This window comes from Heteronotia binoei, chromosome 2 (genome assembly GCF_032191835.1).
Source record: "Heteronotia binoei isolate CCM8104 ecotype False Entrance Well chromosome 2, APGP_CSIRO_Hbin_v1, whole genome shotgun sequence".
Classification (NCBI taxonomy): Eukaryota; Metazoa; Chordata; class Lepidosauria; order Squamata; family Gekkonidae; genus Heteronotia; species Heteronotia binoei.
Window position 1 is genome coordinate 110,351,337 of NC_083224.1, and position 20,883 is coordinate 110,372,219.

General features: G+C 43.2%; 1 protein-coding gene across 1 annotated transcript in view; it reads left to right on the forward strand.

The window, feature by feature from the left end:
• The first annotated feature begins 341 nt into the window (after positions 1 to 341).
• Positions 342 to 20,883, forward strand: part of LOC132566611 (uncharacterized) — a 45,508-nt gene continuing 24,966 nt past the window's right edge. Inside the window, exons 1-3 of the mRNA XM_060231804.1 lie at positions 342 to 635; positions 7,067 to 8,524; positions 11,227 to 11,332. Of these exons, the coding sequence (XP_060087787.1) occupies positions 488 to 635; positions 7,067 to 8,524; positions 11,227 to 11,332 (1,712 nt within the window). The 5' untranslated portion in view covers positions 342 to 487. The remainder of the gene's footprint in view (positions 636 to 7,066; positions 8,525 to 11,226; positions 11,333 to 20,883) is intronic.

Sequence of the window (20,883 nt, forward strand, 5' to 3'; positions counted from 1 at the left end):
TAGGTGGAGGAGAGAGCCCCCAACTTCTAGTTCCTTGATCTATCAGGGGTTTCTATCAAACACTTTGTTCTAACCTAGGAATCATACCAAAGTCCTACAGAAAATCTACACAGTAGGAGCGATACACAGTAGGAGCAATTATTTTACGTTAATAATAAATAACGTGTGTTCTGTGTGGTGCTTCCAAAGAAAAAAGGCACAAAACCAAAAAAATCTTTTAAACCTCCGAAATTCCGCACCCTTTCCTAATTGTGGTGCCTCTGATGGGCAATCGAAAACTACACTCCCATCTTCCTCTCCGTTCGCACTCTCTGTTAACGACAAGAGTTGCCAGCCCGCCAATTTCTTGGCGCACAACGCCTGAATAGGCACACTCCCTCCCGCCATTTTCTATGGAGTTCGCTGGGTTCTCTCTCCTTTAGCTCGGAGGACCGTTAGAGCCACCGCCCATGGCGGGCTAGGAGAAAGCTGTGCCCCAGGAGAAACTATGCTAAGAGCTCTAGCCCTCGCAGCCATGGTGCTCGTGCTGGTGCCGGTCAGGGGGTTCCCCATTCTGGACCGCCAACTAGTCCCGGGGGAACTGTGGCCGGGTGAGGATAGCCCGTGGCTAGTGGGGAATGGACTTGTGGAAAGTCGTGAGTTAACTTATTCTTCGCTTTTCTTGCCTCTTAGATCTGAAAAGAAAAGTGGGCAAGACTTGCGCTGTGGGTTTTAGGGAGGCTCCCCTCCGCTGCAGATATTAATGGGGGCGGGGTTCTTATACTTTAAATTTCTCTCTAAATATAATGCGTACTGTCAGTCCCAAACATTAAAAACAATTTTAAGGTATCTTTTACAGCCGATAGGACGGCTTTAAAACCAGAAGGGAGCTTTCCATTTTGGGCTGTATGAGAGTCGTATTGGTTTAGGATCACTCCGAGTGTTTATTCTCACAGAGAGGAAAGAAAACTGCCCAGCCCAGGGTGTAATTAGGGATGATGCTGGGCTGGGGTGGTAGGAACCATTGGGCCTGGCCTGCAAGTTAGGGCTGCCACTCCCCAGGTGGGGACAGGGGATCCCCTGGTTTGGAGGGAGGTCTCCCCTGCTTTAGGGTCATGAGAAAGACGGGGGGGGGGGAGGAAATGTCTGCTGGACAGGGGTGGCCAACGGTATTTATCCAGATGTTTTTTGCCTACAATTCCCATTAGTCCCAGCCAACATGGCCAATGGCTGGGTATGATGGGAGTTGTAGGCAAAAAACATCTGGAGAGCTACCATTGGCCACCCCATAATGGAAAATTGATCCATGGGTCTCTAGGGGGGGGGGGCTGTTTTTTGAGGTAGATGCACTGAATTTTCAGCATAGCATCTGGTGACTCTCCTCAAAATACCCCTCCCAAGATTGGACTGGGGGGGTGTCCAATTCTATGAGCCACAAAAGAAGGTGCCCCTAGCCTTCATTATTCCAAATGGAGGGACGGCATTTAAGAGTGTGGTCCCTTTAAATGTGATGGCCAGAACTTCCTTCAGAGTTCAACTGTGCTTGCTACACCCTTGCTCCTAGCCCCACCCCCAAAGTCTCCCAGCTCCATCCTCAGAATCCCCAGATATTTCTTGAGTTGGACTTGGCAATCCTACTGCAAGTTGGGTTGCCAGCCCCACTCCGGCCATTGGTGGCGGATGACTGAGGGGGATGGTTCCCAGATCTAGGTAGGAAAACTGGAGATTTGGGAAGGACAGAAATCTTAGTATGGGGAACAATGCTATAAAGTTACACTTTCAAAACATGCATTTTCTCCAAAGGAACTGGTTTCTGTAGTTTTGGTGATAAACTGTAATTCCCAGGGATCCCCAGGTCCCAGCTGGAAGCTGGCATCCCTACCTGCAAGTTCAAAAGGGACATTCAATTTAGTCACTTGTTAGTTTTTGACATTTACTACATTTTACTATGTTTATATGCATCATATGATTTTTAAATTTTTTGTCACAGCTGGAATTTACCAAGCTGGAATTTACTCAGCAATGGAGGGGGGGGGGGCTGAGTGGAATTAGCATATAGGTTCTCATCAGTGAAACTAGTAGCAAAATCCATGATAATTCTGACACACTCCAAAGGAATCTTAATTAAACTGGCAGCACTTTTAGCTTTTCTATTTACTGTCAGACCCAAGGTGTTAATTTACTATTTTCAATATTCTTGTAGATTTACCTCCTTGATTTGGGTATATATTAAACAGGGGTGGAAAACGGTCAGTTAATTCAGTAAAAGTCAGTTTTTTCATCTTGGTCAGTAATTTTTCAGTTTTTAAAAAATTGGTCAGTAACGCTGGTATTTCTTTGTTTTTGTGAATGTGATTTGTGGGGTTTTTTTGTAATTGCATTATGGGGGGAAGAAGAGAGCAAGAAAAAAATGCTGACAGATGCAGTGCAGAAAACTGCTGAGAAATGGAAAAGTTCATTAATAACTACTTGTTTCAGCAAAAAAATGCAAAGATAAAGTAAAAGCAAAGATAAGTCTTACCTTAGAGTAATGTTTTGTTCTTATAATGGTTATTTTATGTATGATTTTAAATGTTTTATTATTTATTAAATTTTATTTTTATACTGCCCATTCTCTGTAAACAGGGCTGGAGTGGTGTAAACAATAAAAAACCAACGTATTATATAGGTTACAACATTACAATAAAATATCACATTGGCTCAGATGGCAGTCTAAATTTCCAGTTACGCTACCAGATGAATGCTGTCACTGTCCTCAACCAAATGCCTTACAAGCCCTGCGGGACTGCATCAAGTCCCACAGGGCACAGATGTTACCAGGCCTTCTTTGTAGAAAAAGCCCAGCAGGAACTCATTTTCATATTAGGCCACACATCCTGACATCACCAATGTTTAACATAGGGCATTTTTGTAGAAAAAGCCCAGCAGGAACTCATTTGCATATTAGGCCACATCTCCTGATGGCGAGCCAGCCGGAACTGCGTTCCTGCTCAGAAAAAGCCCTGGATGTTACTCAGCAGAGAGTCCCACCATGCTAGGGTCAGGGCACTAAAAGCCCTGGCACTGGCTGAGAACAGCCAGATATCTCTCAGGCTGCGGACCACAAGCAAGTTCTTATCAGCAGAGTGTAATATCCTTCGAGGGATATACCAGTAGAGGTGGCTCCAAAGATACATGGATCCCAGACCAATAAGGGCCTTGAAGGTAAGCACCAGATCCTTGGACTTGATCTGATGCTCAACTGGTAACCAGTGCAGTTCACGGAACACAAGTTGAATGTGTGCTGTTGATGGGGTCTCAGTACCAGATGGAGTCTCAAGCATAGGCCCATGTAGAGCAAGTTTTTTGTTGTTGTTCAGTCGCACAGTCGATTCCAACTCTTTGCGACCCCATGGACCAAGTCACACCAGGCCCTCCTTTCTTCCACCATCCTCCAAAGTCTGCTCAAATTTATGTTAGTTACATCAGTAATTCTGTCCAGCGATCTCATCTTTTTCCATCCCCTTCTTCTTTTGCCTTCTGTCTTTCCCAGCGTCAGCATCTTTTCCAGTGAGTGCTCCCTTCTTATTTGGTGGCCAAGGTATTTAAGCTTCAGTTTCAGTATCTGACCTTCCAGGGAACAGTCAGGGTTGATTTCTCTTAGGACTGACTGATTTGATCTTCTTGCAGTCCAAGGGACTCTCAAGATTCTTCTCCAGCACCACAGCTCGAAAACATCTATTCTTCTGCACTTGGCCTTCCTTATGATCCAGTTCTCACAGCCATACATTACTACTGGGAATACCATAACTTTGACTATACAGACTTTTGTTGGCAGGGTGATGTCTCTACTTTTTATTATACTGCCTTGGTTCACCATAGCTGTCCTCCCAAAGAGCAATTTTTTTTAATTTCATGGCTACAGTCACCATCTGCAGTGATCTTGGATCCCAGAAATGTGAAATCTGTCACTACTTCCATCTCTTTTCCTTCTATTTGTCAAGGAGGGATGGGGCTGGATGCCATGATCTTAGTTTTTTTGATGTTGAGTCTCAAGCCTACTTTCGTGCTCTCCTCTTTCACCCTCAACAAGAGGTTTTTTAGGTCCTCTTCACTTTCTGCCATTAGAGTCGTGTCATCTGTATATCTGAGGTTGTTGATTTTCCCCCAGCAATCTTAATTCCAGCTTGTGCTGCATCCAGGCTGGCATTCCGCATGATGTACTCTGCATATAAATTAAATAAGGGTGACAATATAAATCCTTGTTGAACTCCTTTTCCTATTCTAAACCAATCAGTTGCTCCATATCCCATTCTGACAGTTGCTTCTTGACCCTTATACAGGTTTCTTATGAGACATGCAAGGTGATCTGGTACTCCCATCTCTTTAAGAACTTGCCACAGTTTGTTGTGATCCGCACAATCAAAGGCTTTAATGTAGTCAATGAAGCAGAAATAGACATTTTTCTGGAACTCCCATGCTTTCTCCATAATCCAGCGAATGTTGGCAATTTGATCTCTAGTTCCTCTACCTCTCCAAAACCCAGCTTGAACTTCTGGTAGTTCCCGATCGACATACTGCTGAAGTCTAGCTTGTAGGATCTTTAACATGACCTTGCTGACATGTGAAATGAGTGTAATGGTGTGATAGCTTGAACATTCCTTGGCATTACTCTTCTTTGGGATTGGAATATAAACTGACCTTTTCCAATCCTGTGGCCACTGTTGCGTTTTCCAAATTTGTTGACATAATGTGTGCATCACTTTAACAGCATTGTCTTTTAGGACTTTGAATAGCTCAACTGGGATACTGTCATCTCTGCTCACTTTGTTGTTAGTAATGCTTTCTAAGGCCATTTGACTTCACACTCCAGGATGTCTGGCTCAAGATCAGCAATTTCACTGTCATGGTTGTCAAGGACATTGAGATCTTTCTTGTATAATTCTTCTGTGTATTCTTGCCATCTCTTCCTAATCTATTCTGCTTCTGTTAGGTCTCTACCGTTTTTGTCCTTTATCATGGCCATCTTTGCACAAAATGTTCCTTTGATTTCTCCAATTTTCTTGAATAGATCTCTTGTCCTTCCCATTCTATTATTTTCCTCTATTGCTTTGCATTGTTCCTTCAGGAAGGCCTCCTTATCTCTCCTTGCTGTTCTCTGGAAATCTGCATTCAGTTGGGTGAATTTTTCCTTTTCACCTTTGCCTGTCCCTTTCCTTCTTTCTCAGCTGTTTGTAAAGCCTCATCAGACAGCCACTTTGCTTTCTTGCATTTCTTTTTCTTTTGGATGGTGCTGATTGCTGCCTTCTGTACAATGTCACGAACCTCCGTCCATAGTTCTTTAGGCACTCTGTCTATCAACTCTAGTTCCTTAAACCTATTCTTCACCTCCACTGTATATTCATAAGGGATATGATCAAGGTCAAACCTGAATGGCCTAATGATCTGGGCCTCCATTGATAAGGAGGCATCTAGAATCTCTCCCAAGCTCTTGACAGTTGGTGCTGGTGTTCAGAGCATGGCCTCAAGATCTAGGAGTTGGCACCCCAACCCTGAATCCTCCCTGCCCAGCCACAGAACCTCCATCTTAGAGGGATTCAGTCTCAGCTGGCTCTACTTTAACCATCTGACCAAAGCCCCCAACCCCTCAACAAAAACTGATGAGGCAGTATCCGGCTGGCTGGCCACCCATCAACAGATATAAGTGGGTGTCATCAGTGTACTTACGACACCCCACCCTGAAACTTCTTTGCTGTTTTACTATCTGCAGCATGCCATTATTGCTAAAAGGGATTTTTTTGCCATAAATTATGTACAATAATGGAAACGCTGTCCTATCTTCCTAGATGACTAAGAGGTGATATGATAACCATTTTGAAGGGCTTGTCCTCAGATGTAACTTTTAGGAAATAGGAAGGACACTGGTAGCTTTAGCTTCACAAGGAATTCATACAGTAAGAGAAGAAAAATAATCACTTTTCTAGCATTATTTATACAATTAATCCTTAACTTTTATTAGAATCCAGCACAGCAATGGGAATAGAATTCTCAAAGCTGCAAGTTTGTAGGCAAAATATATTCTGTTGAAAACAAAGCAGTCGTGTATCTGATGAATGTGCTGTCCTTGTAGTACATACCAAGGAAGACCACAGTTAAATTGGTATAGAACTATGCTTTTTGAAGTATTATATCGTTCATAGAGGAGTAGAATGGGGAATAGAATCAGTGTGAATGCATTGTTAATTTCACATTTGTTAAGCAACTGTTGGAGGAAGCTATAGGAGTAGTACACATTTAATTAGTGATGATTATTTTTTCACGCAGACATATTTTTTATCTATATACTTTATTTATGAGATGCATTGCCTATAGCAAGGGTAGGCATCTTTTTGACCCTAGTCTCCCCCCCCATCCCCATACAACTACCTGTGAAGACATTGGTGTGCCAGCAAGCAAAATGGGGGAGAGTATGGTTGTATGTAGCCAGACACATTTGTAGCAAGTCTGCATCTGCTCAAGTGCTGACGTTACAGCAGTTCACCTTGGACTTGGCTGGTGGTTGCAGGTTTGAGAGACAATGATGGGCATTAGCCATGCCTGTTACCTTCTCCTACACCAGTGGCCCCAGCAGTGCTGCCAGTGCCTTGGTTGCTTTGGAAATATGGCCTTGGGTGGAAAGCAGATATATCTGGTGTGCCAGTGTCAGTAGGATCCCCAAGCATTGCCTACCTCTGGCCAACAGTATAGCTGATAGTGTTTTTGGTGAAAGCGATGCTTCCATTGCTAGGTTAAATGGCTGAGAAGGAGAAGCCCCTTTCCTTGCATGATTCATGCATTAATGGTTCATGTCTCCATGTGCAGTGCTAGAGTTTGACAGAGAGACAGAAGCTTAAGTAGCTCTTATGATTATAATAGTTCTAGTACTAAACACTTGAAGTCCAATCCATGAATTCCACCCCCATTTTAAAAGGGTTATTTTTTGGGGGGAGGGGATGTTGATTAGCTTGTTATTGGGCTGAGGGTTTTATAATAAGCAGCATTTAGGGGGGAAAATTAAAGTTGTTTAATATGCTTTTAAGGATCACTTTTACTGTTTGCTTTATTGCAGAGCACATAGTGGAGTATCAGCAGACATCACTAGCAGCCATGAAAAAATATTTGTATAAAGCAACGCTGCATATGATTTTAGAGCAGTCAACATTGCAAAAGGACAGCAAAAGTTATAAAAAATTCAGAACAAATTTAGAAACACCTCGAAAAAATGCAGAGAGGAACCATCAAAAAACAAATAGGCTAAAACTTATACTCTTATATCAAAGAAATCTATATCTTATTACAGATGAAAGCACCACGGTAAAAGTTTTAGGAATGCATTTAGGACCAAGTAAACTAATTTTTACAGGAAAAAAGGAATTAACAAAAGTATCCAAGAATATTCTGGAGGATGGAAAACTTGATGTTTTTGCAATGAAAATGATTGTATTTCATGATGTGAAAAAGAAATCAGAAAATAAAAACGTGGGACAATTAAAATCAATATATTTCAAAAATAGTTACAAATACAAAGGAATTTGGCTACCACTGGCTATAACACCTCAGATACTTCAAACAAAAACAATGTTAAAAGCTGAAGAAGTACATTTAAAAAAACATCAGGAAGACTTGGGAAGTGTTTTGGTGTTAAGGACAGTAAAACAACAGCAGTCAAGAAAACATACAGTAATTAGGATGATGACAAAGAAAAAATGTAAAGACAACAGTAACAGAGTATTAGTTTCTGCCAAAGAAAGAATTTTTTTTAGAGAGAATGCAAATGCTTATAGTAAAGATCAGTACAAAATGTTTATGGAAGTAAAGCAAATATTAAATGATGGAAGGAAAGGCCGACATAATGGATTTAAGAAATATGATCAGTTATCTCTGAGTTTTCAGCAGAAACTGAATTTTCTTGTCAGAAAAAAGATGAAGGTGCAAAAATGCAAAACAACTAAAAAATGCGTTCCAAACAAATTTCCACTTATACATACATTTACACAACATAGATGTAATTACAATACACAGAAGATAGTCTTGGCATATAAAACTATACTGGCTCACATTAAAAAAACCCAACACCCTACATTTAAAAAAAAAATGAGAAAAAAGAAAACAATGAGAAAAAAACAGTCCATGGTACTCAGAGCTATAAGAGAAATTAAAAGAGAGGTTGAAATTGAAAATTCGTCAGAACTTGACTATATAAATAATAACTTTCTAGCCATTATATCTGATAAAAGGTTAAAGGATGAGGTATTCATTTCAGAAATGAACCAAATGAAGTCATCCATCTGCACAGTAGAATTTTTGAAACACCTCATTCAACCCTTTCAGATGGTAAACAGATATTTTAGTGTTGCTCGAAAGGGATTTAGAACTTCAGCTCTGAAAGCACTTGTGGGAAAAAAGCATCTTGGTACAGAAAGTTTACTAAGCATGTCACATCTTCGTAAATACATTTGTCAAGGTCCATCAGTTGTTGAAAGGACTAAACGATCAACAAAAGGAGAAAATGTACAAATATCTGTAGGTAGGTTTTATTGATTGGTATATTTCTGCTACACATAATGTTGAAAATGACTGTTTTCTAAGTATGCCAATATTTACAATTTTTCACATGTGATGTTAGAACTAGAGTATTTAACTACACAGAAGTTTCCAAAATAAATTTGCCTTTCCTGTAATAGCAAATAAGGACTTATTAGCTGAGGGACAGTATAGACACAGGGCTGGATCCAACCAATGTTTCCACTTGTGAAAAAAAAAAAAGGAATGAAGGGGTCTTTAGTGATATGATATTAATTTCAGTGGTTTTGGAGATTACCACAATCTGGTGGGGTTTTCATATTAAGAATTTAAGATTTTCTGGCTGGTCCTACAATCTGGCAGGAGTTGGAACACTTAATCATTAAGTAGGTTCTATTTTCTCTAGTCACAGAATTTGTAACTTTAGTAAGCGTAGGACCTATTATGTGTTTCAACTGTCAGGTTAAAAAATGGCCAATTAAACATTTTGCCAAAGATATTTGCAAAAAGATTATTCTTCAGGCTGGTAAGAGTGATCTTAGCTGTAATGTACTTCGTTTTAATTTAATTTAATTTGGATTGCTTTTTGTGGACTAAGGTGGTGTTGACAACCGCTCAGAATAAAAGTTGCTTTATTTACTATTACATTAAATGTTCTATGCAAGTAGTAGTAACAAACAGTAAGTAGCAACAAAGCAAAGACATTTTATGTGTAATATACTAACATTTTAGTAAGAACATGTTGTAATCATAGTTAAGAATGGCTGCAGCAGAAGTTCCAGGTACATGTCCACTGAACCCAGAGGACCTTAGTTCCAGCATATTTATGATCAGCTGTACGTACTTCATATTGTAATACTAAACAGAGTTACAGTCTTCTAAACTTCACGGTCAGTGGACCTAAAAGGGTTAGATTGCACTGAAAGTTTTATATGTAGCTTCATTATTAATTTTTCTGGTATTTTTAATGCATTGCAACACATCATTGAAGCAATTTTGGGCTGCATCAACAGAAGTATAGTGTCCAGATCACGTGATGTGATAGTATTGCTTTGCTCTGGTAAGACCGCACCTGGAGTATTGTGTTCAGTTTTGGGCACCACATTTTAAGAACGATATAGACAAGCTGAAACGAGTCCAGAGGAGGGCGACGAAGATGGTGAGGGGTCTGGAGACCAAGTCGTATGAGGAAAGGTTGAAGGAGCAGGGAATGTTTAGTCTGGAGAGGAGGCAGCTGAGAGGTGATATGATCACCATCTTCAAGTACTTGAAGGGCTGTCATATGGAGGATGGTGTAGAGCTGTTTTCTATGGCCCCAGAAGGTAGGACCAGAACCAATGGGTTGAAATTAAATCAAAAGAGTTTCCGGCTCAACATTAGGAAGAACTTCCTGACAATTAGAATGATTCCTCAGTGGAACAGGCTTCCTTAGGAGGTGGTGGGCTCTCCTTCCTTGGAGGTATTTAAACAGAGGCTGGATGGCCTTCTGACAGTGATGAAGATCCTGTGAATTTGGGGTAGGTATTTGTGGGTTTCCTGCATTGTGCAGGGGGTTGGACTAGATGAACCTGGAGGTCCCTTCCAACTCTATGATTCTATGAAGCTGCAAGACTGGCATTTTTACTGAAAGTCACGTGTTGAAAATACAGGAACATACTAAACTGTCTTTACTGAATAAGAGTCTGTTGAGCTTATTCTTCTATGAATAGGGACTTTTCAGCATGCCAATGATTTCCTTTGGAGTCCCCCTTGTTGCTGCACCTGCCAATGCAATCCAATCCTCTTTATTACTGCAAGGCTTCCAGGTAATGGGTTTCTCCATATTTTTGTTGTCCCACTCCCCATGGTGGCCATTTCCCCCCATACATACTACTGGGGGGGGGGGAGATCTTCCAAGTATTTTAAAAATAATTCTTGACATATCAATATACCATTATGACAATATGCCTATTGCCAGTTAAAACAAAAACTTCGAAAAAAACAGGTAGGGGAAAGAAATGGCTCCACAGAAGCAGGAACATTGGCTGCTATGTGGGTGGGACCAGGGAAATCTTTCTCAAAACATTGTGGTATAGCAGATTTGGAAAAGATCACAGAAAAAGCCAAGTGGTACACAGAAGCACCACAATACTGTGGAGAAGCAGGGGAAACCCCCGTTTTCCTAATAGTATCCAACCTGGAGGAAATCTCCAGTGTGGAAGCAACCTACGTGGCTCTCTGGGCTTTTAGACTGTGAGAAGTTTTTCTTAACACTAGTTACCTGAACTCTTTTAAACTTCTATATGCAAAATATATGCACTCTCCCACTGAACCTCTCTCAGCCCCTCCAGTCTGTTTTACATCTAGGTAAAAAATAGCAGTACTTGTATCTTTCAGTATCAGAGTCTAGACATGGAACATTCAGCTGGAATTGGGGCGGGGGGGGGGGACAAAAGTGGCAAGTGGAGGAAGTGTTCAACATGCCTCTTTTGACCTCTGGTCCTTTAGTGCTTTGATTTGACACAAACTGCATTCTGATATGTGAGTTTATTGTTCTCAGGTCTAATGAGGATCTGTCATAACTAAAGAATCCTGTGTGAAGTCTGGGTCAGAGAATGTAGATATTTCCAAAACTTATTTTTTTAAATAACTAATGATAGTAAAATAATAATGGAAATGCTGTTACTTGATAATTTAATATTAACTTTTAAAATACTTGTTTTATAGCTTTTTTGAAGCATTTAACCTCTGCCCTTGTAGTATCTGCTACTATTTTTGGAATGGCTCTCTCACTTTTGTCATTGGCAGCATGTTACTTATACTATAAAAGAAGGTAGGCTTAAAAGTTTATTAATATTTCTTTTTGATAAAAATACTTTTAATGCTATCTTTTAATATGTTACTTTTGAATGTTAATATGCTGTGTGGCTCCTACTTATCCAACTACAATACCCAATAGAGATAACAATTTCTATGTGTATTTTTAGCCATGAAAGCAAATGGTTGAAAAGCAGGATATAAATGCCAAAGTAAATTAAATCTGCAAGATTTTAAAGTACAATATGTAAACCAACTGGGTAGCTGTGTTGGTCTGAAGCAGCAGAACAAAGTTTGAGTCTAGTGGCACCTTTAAGATCAACTTTTTTTATTCATTCAAAGTATGAGATTTCATGTGCACACACACTTCCTTAGATAAAATGAAATGGAATTTACCCGTCCATGCATATAAGGCAGAAGTTGAACAGCAAATTAGCATACAACATGATGAAGATGATTTAACAGATGCAAGTATATAATTCACCATTGTTTGGATTTAATTCTGGGGGGAAACAAATAAATATGTCAAAATTGGAGATTTATGTGTAAATGTATCCTTAATTGTGGAGTACTAAGAGAAATTAACTGAGACCTTGCTGTTATGTTCCATCTGTCTCCCCTCAAGCCTGGAGGTAACTAATAGCATCTTTTTCTTTGAGGTGGGTTACTTTGTAGTGCAGTGTTCTGTCTCCTCTGTTACCAGACCAGAGGAATGAGTTTTAGTATTCATTGCATTATATTACTATTCTAATCTACTATTCCAAATAAGAAATATGCTAAAATAAAGAGGATGTATAGCCCTTCTTGGTGAGAATGCAGAAGTAAGGACTAAATGAATTTAGCATATATAGTGAGATAAGAAACCAACATCCCTATTAAGTCCTAGGGGTTTTCACTGTTCTGAGTATTGTAATAACTTGCAACTCAGTGATTTCCCTTTCTAGTCTGTTCCTGAAGTTCCTTTGCAATAAAACAGCTACTTTGAGGTCACCCATTGAGTGTCCTGTAAGGTTGAAGTGTTCTACATGTTTCTCAGTCTTTATGATTCCTGGTGGCAGATTTGTGTCCATTTATCCTTTGGCATAGGGCAGGGGTGGCCAACGGTAGCTCTCCAAATGTTTTTTGCCTACAACTCCTGTCAGCCCCAGCCAGCATGGCTAATGGCTGGGGCTGATGGGAGTTGTAGGCAAAATCATCTGGAGAGCTACCGTTGGCCACCCCTGGCATAGAGTTTGACCTGTTTGCTCTATGTAGAGAACCGAAGGGCACTGTTGGCATTTAATGGCATGTACAGTTTTAGAAGATGAGTGTGTGAATGAGCCTGAGATAGTGTAGCTGATGTTGTTAGGTCCAGTGATACTGTTGTCTGGGTTTATGTGGCGCAAAGTTGGTATCTGAGTTTATTGCAAATTCTGGCACCAGTGTCCAGGTCCAGATTAGACATTGCATTATTGTGAGTGAGGAGTTGTTTTGAGATTGGGGGGGGGGGCTGTCTATGAAAAAAAAAAAGGTCCCTCCCCAGTACTTGTGAAAGGGAACTGTCATTATCCGGTAGAGGTTGTATGCCACTGATGATGTGTTGAACTGTTTTGAGCTGAGAGCTGTATGTTTTTATAAGCCAAAATCCTCCTTGTGGTCTCTGAGCTTCACACTGTTGGGATGGATGGATCCTGTGCCTGTAAGTGAATAATTCCTTTTTTAAAATTCAAATAATGAAATACTTTTCTCTTTTGAAGGGTGTTTGCTTAATTTATATTCCTTGTTAAACATTTGTAATCCATCACCAAACCAAAGATTTTAAAAGAAAAATAATATTTAAAAAGTTCAATACCTTTCGCACCTAATTCAATATCATCATTGCCCAATTCCTTTCGCAGTTTTTGTGTGGACTTTACTGAACTTTCTATTTGCACCTCTTCCAGTTCTCTTTTAAATCTTTCTAAGAACTCTCTTGCCTTTTGAATAAATTCAGTGTAAATCTCTACACACTTTCCAGCATATCCTAACAAAATGGGATATTTTTCTGTTTTAATTTTTCAGCCAAAAAGGCATATTCTTTTTTCTTACATAAAATTCTAATAGGAATTTATTTCAAAATAATATCTGTATTATCCATTTTCAGTCGTATTCAAATGCTGTTAAAGAACTTGATCCCTTATCTTCTTCCTTACAAAATGCACCAAAATATCCTTTGGGACATTTCTTGACCTGGCAGATCTGGAATTTATTCTATAAACCTTATCAATTTCTGTCTCCATATCTTTCTCTTCCTTTTCCAAAAATATTGCCAAGATTTTAATAATCCTTTCTCTAATGTCTTCATCAGAAATATCTGGAATAGCTTTAAATCTCAAATAGAATTATTTTTCTCTCGGCTTAAATAAAGCCAAATGTTGGGGTCCCTCGGCTCCCCAGGGGGCCCTCCCTCGGTAGCCATTGGAAACTCCTGCTGGCCCTGTCAGGACCTCGAGCCAAGGAACCATACAGTCTGATAATTCAGCAGTTTTCCAAGAGCATCTTAAGGCAGGACACCATCTTTGCTAAGACTCACTTCTTAGCTCAGTGACTCTCTTTTAACCCCTGTTACATTTCAAGCAAGCGTGTGGATGTAAAGCATGGGGATTTTTTGGCGGGTCCCACACCCACCAAAAGTCTTGGAAGTCCACATACACAATCTTTTCTTTTTTCAGCATCTGACCTTGAAGGCTGGCAGAGGTGGCTTGGATAATAAGTTCCATAGATAAGCAATGTGCAAGGGGCAGGGGGGGGGGGAGGAAAGAAGCCAAGCAAGCAGGCAATCACAGTAATTGTAGCTACACAGAATTCATGGCAAGAGGAATACAGTTGTTAACCACAGAAATATAACAACTCTTGAGGTCCCCTTCCCCAGGCTTGTCTGGTTATTTGAGGTGAAAGTCTTTAATTAGTTTCCGACAGTTTGTATCAGTTGTTTGGACCCAATCTGCCTGGCTAAGGGGAAAGTGAGTCCATTTAATGAGATAAAACAATTCCCCCTGCTTGATTTTGGAATCTAGAATTTCCTACACCTCATGATGAATCTGACGACGAACCAGAGTCAGATTTGGGGGCTGATGTTGTGGGTGCCATGGTGAAGGACCAGGATCTTTCTTCAGGTAGCTGGCATGGAAACAAGGGTGAACATGTTCTGCCCCCCTTAAGGTCCCCTTCCCCCAGGTTTGTCTGGATATTTGAGGTGAAAGTCTTTAATTAGTTTCCGACAGTTCGTATCGGTTGCTCGGAACCATTTTGCCCGGCTAAGGGGAAAGTGAGTCCATTTAATGAGATAAAACAATCCCCCCCCGCTTGCTTTTGGAATCTAGAATTTCCTGCACTTCATGATGGATCTGACCACGAACCAGAGTCAGATCTGGGGGCTGATGTTGCGGGTGCCATGTTGAAGGACCAGGATCTTTCTTCAGGTAGCTGGCATGGAAACAAGAGTGAACATGTTTTAGATTTTTAGGCAATTCAAGTTCCACAGTCACATTATTTATAATCCTTTTAATAGCAAACAGCCCCAGATATTTCATCCCCAGTTTCTTGCAGTTATGGGTGTTTGGGAGGAGATGTACACCATGTCCCCCACTTTGAGGTCCCATAGTTTAGAATGATTTCTATCATAATGTTTTTTATAGTCCGCTTTAGGTTTAGTCAATTATTTTTGAATAGCTTCCCACCCTTGTGAGATCTGTGACCACCAGTCCATGAAATCCACAGGGGCTGTAGATGGTGAAGGGAGTTCTGGAAATGGTTCCTAATTGTTAGCCATTAACAATTAGGAATGGTCTAGCGTTGGTTGCGCTGTGGACACTTGTTGTATGCATATTCTGCAAAAGACAAAAGGGAAGCCCAATTGTCTTGTTGATAAGAAGTAAAGTACCTCAGAAACTGTTCTAACACCGTGTTCGCGCATTCTGTCTGTCCGCCCGTGGTGGTACGCTGAGCTAAGCCCCTGTTCAATCCCTGCCAATTTGCAAAGGTGCACCCAGAAATTGGCAACGAACTATGGCCTGCCATTGGAAATTATCTTACTCAAAAAAGCGTGTAGCCGAAAGACATGTTGAATGAATAATTGGGCCAACTTTTTGGCGGTAGGCAACTGCCTACACAGGACAAAATGGGCTTGCTTGGAAAACGTGTCCTCTACCACCCTGGGAGGGGAGTAAGTCGGTAATAAAGTCTATGGAAATGCATTCCCAGGACTGGGAAGCTGGGGCAAGGGATTGCAACTCACCCGGAGGGTTGCAACTCACCCTCTTTTCTTTGTCATAACACAAGTTGGGTAGCTTGAAACATACTGCAAAACGTCTTTTCTCAACCCCAGCCACCAAAATTGCCGTTGTATCAAATGGATAGTTTTGACAAAACCAAAATGCCTCCCCAACTTTGAATCATAAGCACGCTGCATGATGTCCGCTCGTAGCGGAACACGGATGAAAAGTTTGTTGTCTTTATACCAAAGGCCATCATGGGAGGGGGTGAGATTCAAGTCTATGTCTGGTGGTTATGTTCTTAAAACGTCCTTCAGGGAAGTTAGGAATGAGTCCGAAGGGCCCTTTTTTCCCCTGTGCTCGGGTTGTGACCAGAGCACTGAGTTGGGTGGAGGTAAACTGAGTCTGTATCCACCTCCCTCTTGCTTTTGTGTTGTAGTAGGTGGGACAATGTGTCAGCTAGAAAGTTCAGCCTCCCTGGGATGTGCCCAAGTGTGAAACTGAATCTGTGGAAGAATCCCACCCATAGGACTTGTTTGTTTGTGAGTCGCTATCAGGGCAGCGAGGTTTTTATGTTCTGTCCATAATTCAAATGGTTCCCTCACACCTTCCAAATAGTGACACCATTTCTCTAAGGCTAGCTTGATGGCAGAAGCCTCTTTATCCCATACAGACCAGTTTTGCTCTGAGGGGGAGAATTTTTGAGACAACACGGCTGCTCGGGCTACATTGCTTGTGTCACATTGTACCACGATTTTTTTATTCTCATCTGGGTGGGTGAGGCAAGGCTCAGAAATGAAGCGTTGTTTGGTCCTCAAATGCCTGTTGGCATTCCAGGGACCACTCTAGTTTAGCACTGGCTTTCGTGTCGGCTGCACCCTTCCCCCTCGTTTTTAGCAAGTCTGTTAGGGGCATGGTGATGGTGGCAAAATTGTTTATGAATCCTCTGTAAAAGTTCGCAGATCCGAGGAAGCTTTGTAATTGCTTCTGTGTTTTGGGTGCCGCCCACTCTGCCACCATTTGTACTTTGGCGAGGTCCATCCCAAGCCCCCCTTCCTGAAACTCGGGAGCCCAGGAAGTCAAGTTCTGTTTTGTAAAATTCGTATTTTGATAGTTTGGCAAACAGTTTATTCTCGTATAGGGTCTGCAGTACTTACCGGACCAACTGCACATGTGAGGGGAGGTCCTGCGAATATATTAACATATCATCCAGCTAACAGACCACCCACTTGTAGAGGAACTTGTGTAAGACCTCATTGATTAAGTTCATGAAGACCCTGGGGCCCCCTTCAACCTGAAGGGCATACTAGATATTCAAACTGTTCAAATTCATACTAGATATTCAAACCAAGGGGAAGGCGGTTTTCCATTCATCCCCTTCTCGGATATGAACCTGGAAGTATGCATCTCTGAGATCCAGCTTAGTAAAGATCTTCCCCTGGGAGACTTCACCGATACGGTCTCTAATAAGGGGAAGGGGTACGCATTCTTCATAGAAATTGCATTCAAGCCCTGAAAGTCTGTACAGACTCTCAAACTACCATTCTTTTTCTTTCGAAATAAGACGGGGGCTGCATGTGGGGACTTGGCTGGCCAGATAAAGCCCCATTGCAAATTCACATCCAGTAAATTCTTCAACTCCTCCCTCTCGGTTCTACTCATGGAATACAGTTTCATTTTGGGGAGCATTCCCCCTCCACCAATTCAATTGCACAATCAGTGGAGCAGTGTGGGGGGAGCTTGTCCGCTGCTGTCGTGTCAAACACCCCTTTCAAGTCCTGGTACTCGGGAGGGATGGAGGAGACCTCTATCTTCGTTAAACATAGTTTTTCAACCTGGGGTGGAGGTTGGGGACCCCACTTCGAATCCCATCTGTGCTTGTTGCACCCCCTGTCTTGGAAATAGATTGCATTTCCACTCCACTGGACAAAGGGGTCGTGGTCCACCAGCCACTCGAAGCTAAGGACAGCCTGGAATTTAGTGGAGGGGGCGATCACAAAAGTCCTGTGCTCCCAATGTTCCTCCACCCCCAGAGCACATGTCTCTGTTCCCTCAGTGCATGGCTCCCCCCTCATTGGCTCTTCATCCATTTGCTCAAAGAGTAAGGGAACAGGGAGCGGTTTCCACTTGAGTCCCAGCGCCTCTACCAAGCTGGGGGATAGCAAGTCTTTCGAACATCCTGAATCTAGCAGGGCTCTAACACATGAAAATCGTTTACTCCTTGGGACAAAATATAACGTTCCGGAGATTCTCACCCGTACTGGCGCGGCTGTCAGGTTGACCTGCTGTTGTGTGCTCTTCACAGCAGGTCACTGTCGTTTCCTGACAGCTCTTCTTTCTCCTCCTCTCCAGAAACCTCAGGGGTCAGATCCCTGTAGTGGAGCAATGCCGCCTTCTCCTTGGTGGGCAGGACCCCCACCCGGGTCCTGGCTTCTTCTTAGCTTCTCCCTTCGTTGGGGAGGGTGCTGGTTGTTTGTGTGGTCGGCTTGGGCACTGGCCATGTGGTTCTTCCCTCCACACTAAAAGCACAGTCTTGCCTTGGCCCAGCGATCCCTTTCAGCCAGGGTGAGGGGGGTCCCCTGACTCCACTTCGTTGGGATGGGTTTAGGTCCCTTCTCCTTCTGATCCCAGGGTCCCCCCCCCCTTGTTGCTTACAACAAGGAGAGCTATGATCTTCTGTTGGTCCTTGATTTCGCAGGCCAGCTGAATCCAATCAACCAATGACTAGGGGTCCCCCCCCTTTGAGGGCTTCCCTGAAAATGTTGGAATTGAGGCCTCTCTTAAACTGTTCATTTCGGGCCCCATCATCCCAATGGTGCACCTTCATATCAAGTAGACAGAATTCGACCATGTACTCCCTCACAGATTTAGGCCCTTGTTGGAGCTCTTGTAGGGCGGAGATTGCGTTGGTCTCTTGTTGGGGGTCTTTGAACTGGGTGTGCAGCGCCTGGAGCAGCTCCCTGGCTGAATTAAGGGCAGGGGATTGGGCCTCTTACAGAGTCACAAACCAGTCTGCCGCTGCTTCAAGGCATCTCCCAGTGTAAATCACTTTCAACTCTTCTGTCGGGAAGTTACGCACACATACGCATAGGTCCCCCTTACCAGTACTAGGAAGTAACCCAACTTCGCGGGGTGCCCATTTTGCCTCATGAACCTTTGGATCTCGCGGAATTGGGACGGGTTCTGCAGTTGAGGAGGGGGGGTTGCTCACCTCCCACCGGGCCTCCAGGCACCCCCCCCCCTCTGGGAACTTCCCAGTCTGGTACTCTGGGCAGTGTGGCCAGTAGGTCTCGGGCAGGGGGCACCCCAGCGACCTGAGCAGCTACATCCTGTAGCTGATGGATGAGGCCTCTCATCTCCTGCACCAAGAAATCTTTCATCGCCAGCATATCCTCTCTCAACTGTCAGCTTTGCAGCATCAGTGCTTCTTGGACCCATCCGCCGGGTCCCTCGTTTGGTCCGCTCTGGTGGGTGTGCTTGGCATCCTCAGCCTCATCATCAGACCCCAAGTGCGGAAGGCTCCTGTTGATCAGGAGCAGGAAGGGGCCTCTTGGAGATCTCTGATAATACTCTCCCAGAGACCTCTGGACCCCCACTCCTTTTTCCTGACCACCACTGAAGGGGATACTAGCACTGGCCCCTCTGGTTTCGATTGCTCTTCCACTGGGTTGAGTGGTTCTTCCTTAGCTTTGTCCTTCTCTTCTCCTGACATGTTCAGGGATGGATAGGCAGTTAAGGTTAATTGTGAGTCTTTGCAATTTGTCAGGACCTTGAGCCAAGGAACCACACAGTCTGATAATTCAGCCATTTATTCCAAGAGCATCTTAAGGCAGGACACCATCTTTGCTAAGACTGATGTCTTAGCTCAGTGACTCCCTTTTAACCCCTCGCCCCAACTGTTATATTTCAAGCAAGCACGGGGATGTAAAGCGTGGGGATTTTTCGGCAGGTCCCCCACCCACCAAAAATCTTGGAAGTCTAGGTGCACAGTCTTTTCTTCTTTCAGAGGCGGCTTGGATAATAAGTTCCATAGATAAACAATGCACAAGAAGGGGGGGGGGGGCGGGGAGGAAAGAAGCCACGCAAACAGGCAATCACAGCAATTGTAGCTACACAGAATTCATGGCAAGAGGAATACAGTTGTTAACCACAGAAATATAATGACTCTTGACAGGCCCCTCCTGCCAGGCCAGATGTCTCAGTATGGGAGGGGGTCAGGTTGCATCACCCTCTACACCAGGGTTTCCCCAAACTCCCCCCCCCCCCCGGTGGCCCGGTTATTTTGACACTTCTCTTTTGTGGCCTACTAAAATTTGGGGGTAGAGCCAGGAGACAAGAAATGATGTACAAACATGCTTAAAACTCTTGCAATATTTTGTTTAGGAAAGGTAGGAGAATAGGGGGATTTTGCAATGCAATTTTAAAAATAAAAATCAAGAAAAAACACAAGGGTCACAGGGGAAGAAGTTGGGGGGGGAGAATGACAGAGAGAGAGAGAAGGAAGGAAGATGGGGAAAAGACTGCCTGAAAGAGAGAGAGAAAGACAGAGAAGAAAGGAAGGAAGGAAGATGGGGAAAAGACTGCCTGACAGAGAGAGAGAGAGAGAGAAAGAGAGAGAAGGAAGGAAGGAAGACAGAGAAAAAGACTGCCTGACAGAGAGAGAAAGAGAGAGAGAGAGAAGGAAAGAAGACAGAGGAAAAGACAGCCTGACAGACAAAAAGAAGGAATGACAATAGGAAAAGACTGCTTGACAGAAGGGGGGATAATAAAGCAAATAGGGTTGTTTTCTGGGGCCCTTCCGGACATTTAAATTGACCTGGGGTGGGGAAGGGAGGGAGGAGAAGGAAACTAGGCATTGCCTCCCCCCACGGTGTCCTGCCTAGCTTGCCCCCCCCTCCCTCCCTTCCCCACCCCAGGTCAATTTCAATGTCTGGAAGGGCTCCACTCTGGGCTGTGTCAAGGCAACCCCCCTCCCCCCCTTCGATCACCTGATCGGAGAGGAAAGTGGCGCAGGAATCAATCCCATCCCAAAAGGGTGCTGCTGCTGCAGAGGGTAGAGCCGAGCCCCAAAGCCAGCCTCTCCCCCCGTCCCTCATCCCGTGCCTGATCAGAGGGAAGCCACGTGGAGGCTAGGGCTGCTTCAGCAGGACCGGGCGGATTCTAGCATGCTGAAGGAGGCTTCTCCCCTTCCAGAAGGGAGAGAGGGGCAAAATTCCTCCTGCTCCAGCCTGCTCTTCCGAGAACATCGAATCAGGCTGGTCCCTGTTGAAGTGGGTAGGGCCTTGTGGCTTCCCTCTGATCATGGGGTGGGGGGCGGGGAGGGGAGAAGCTGGGA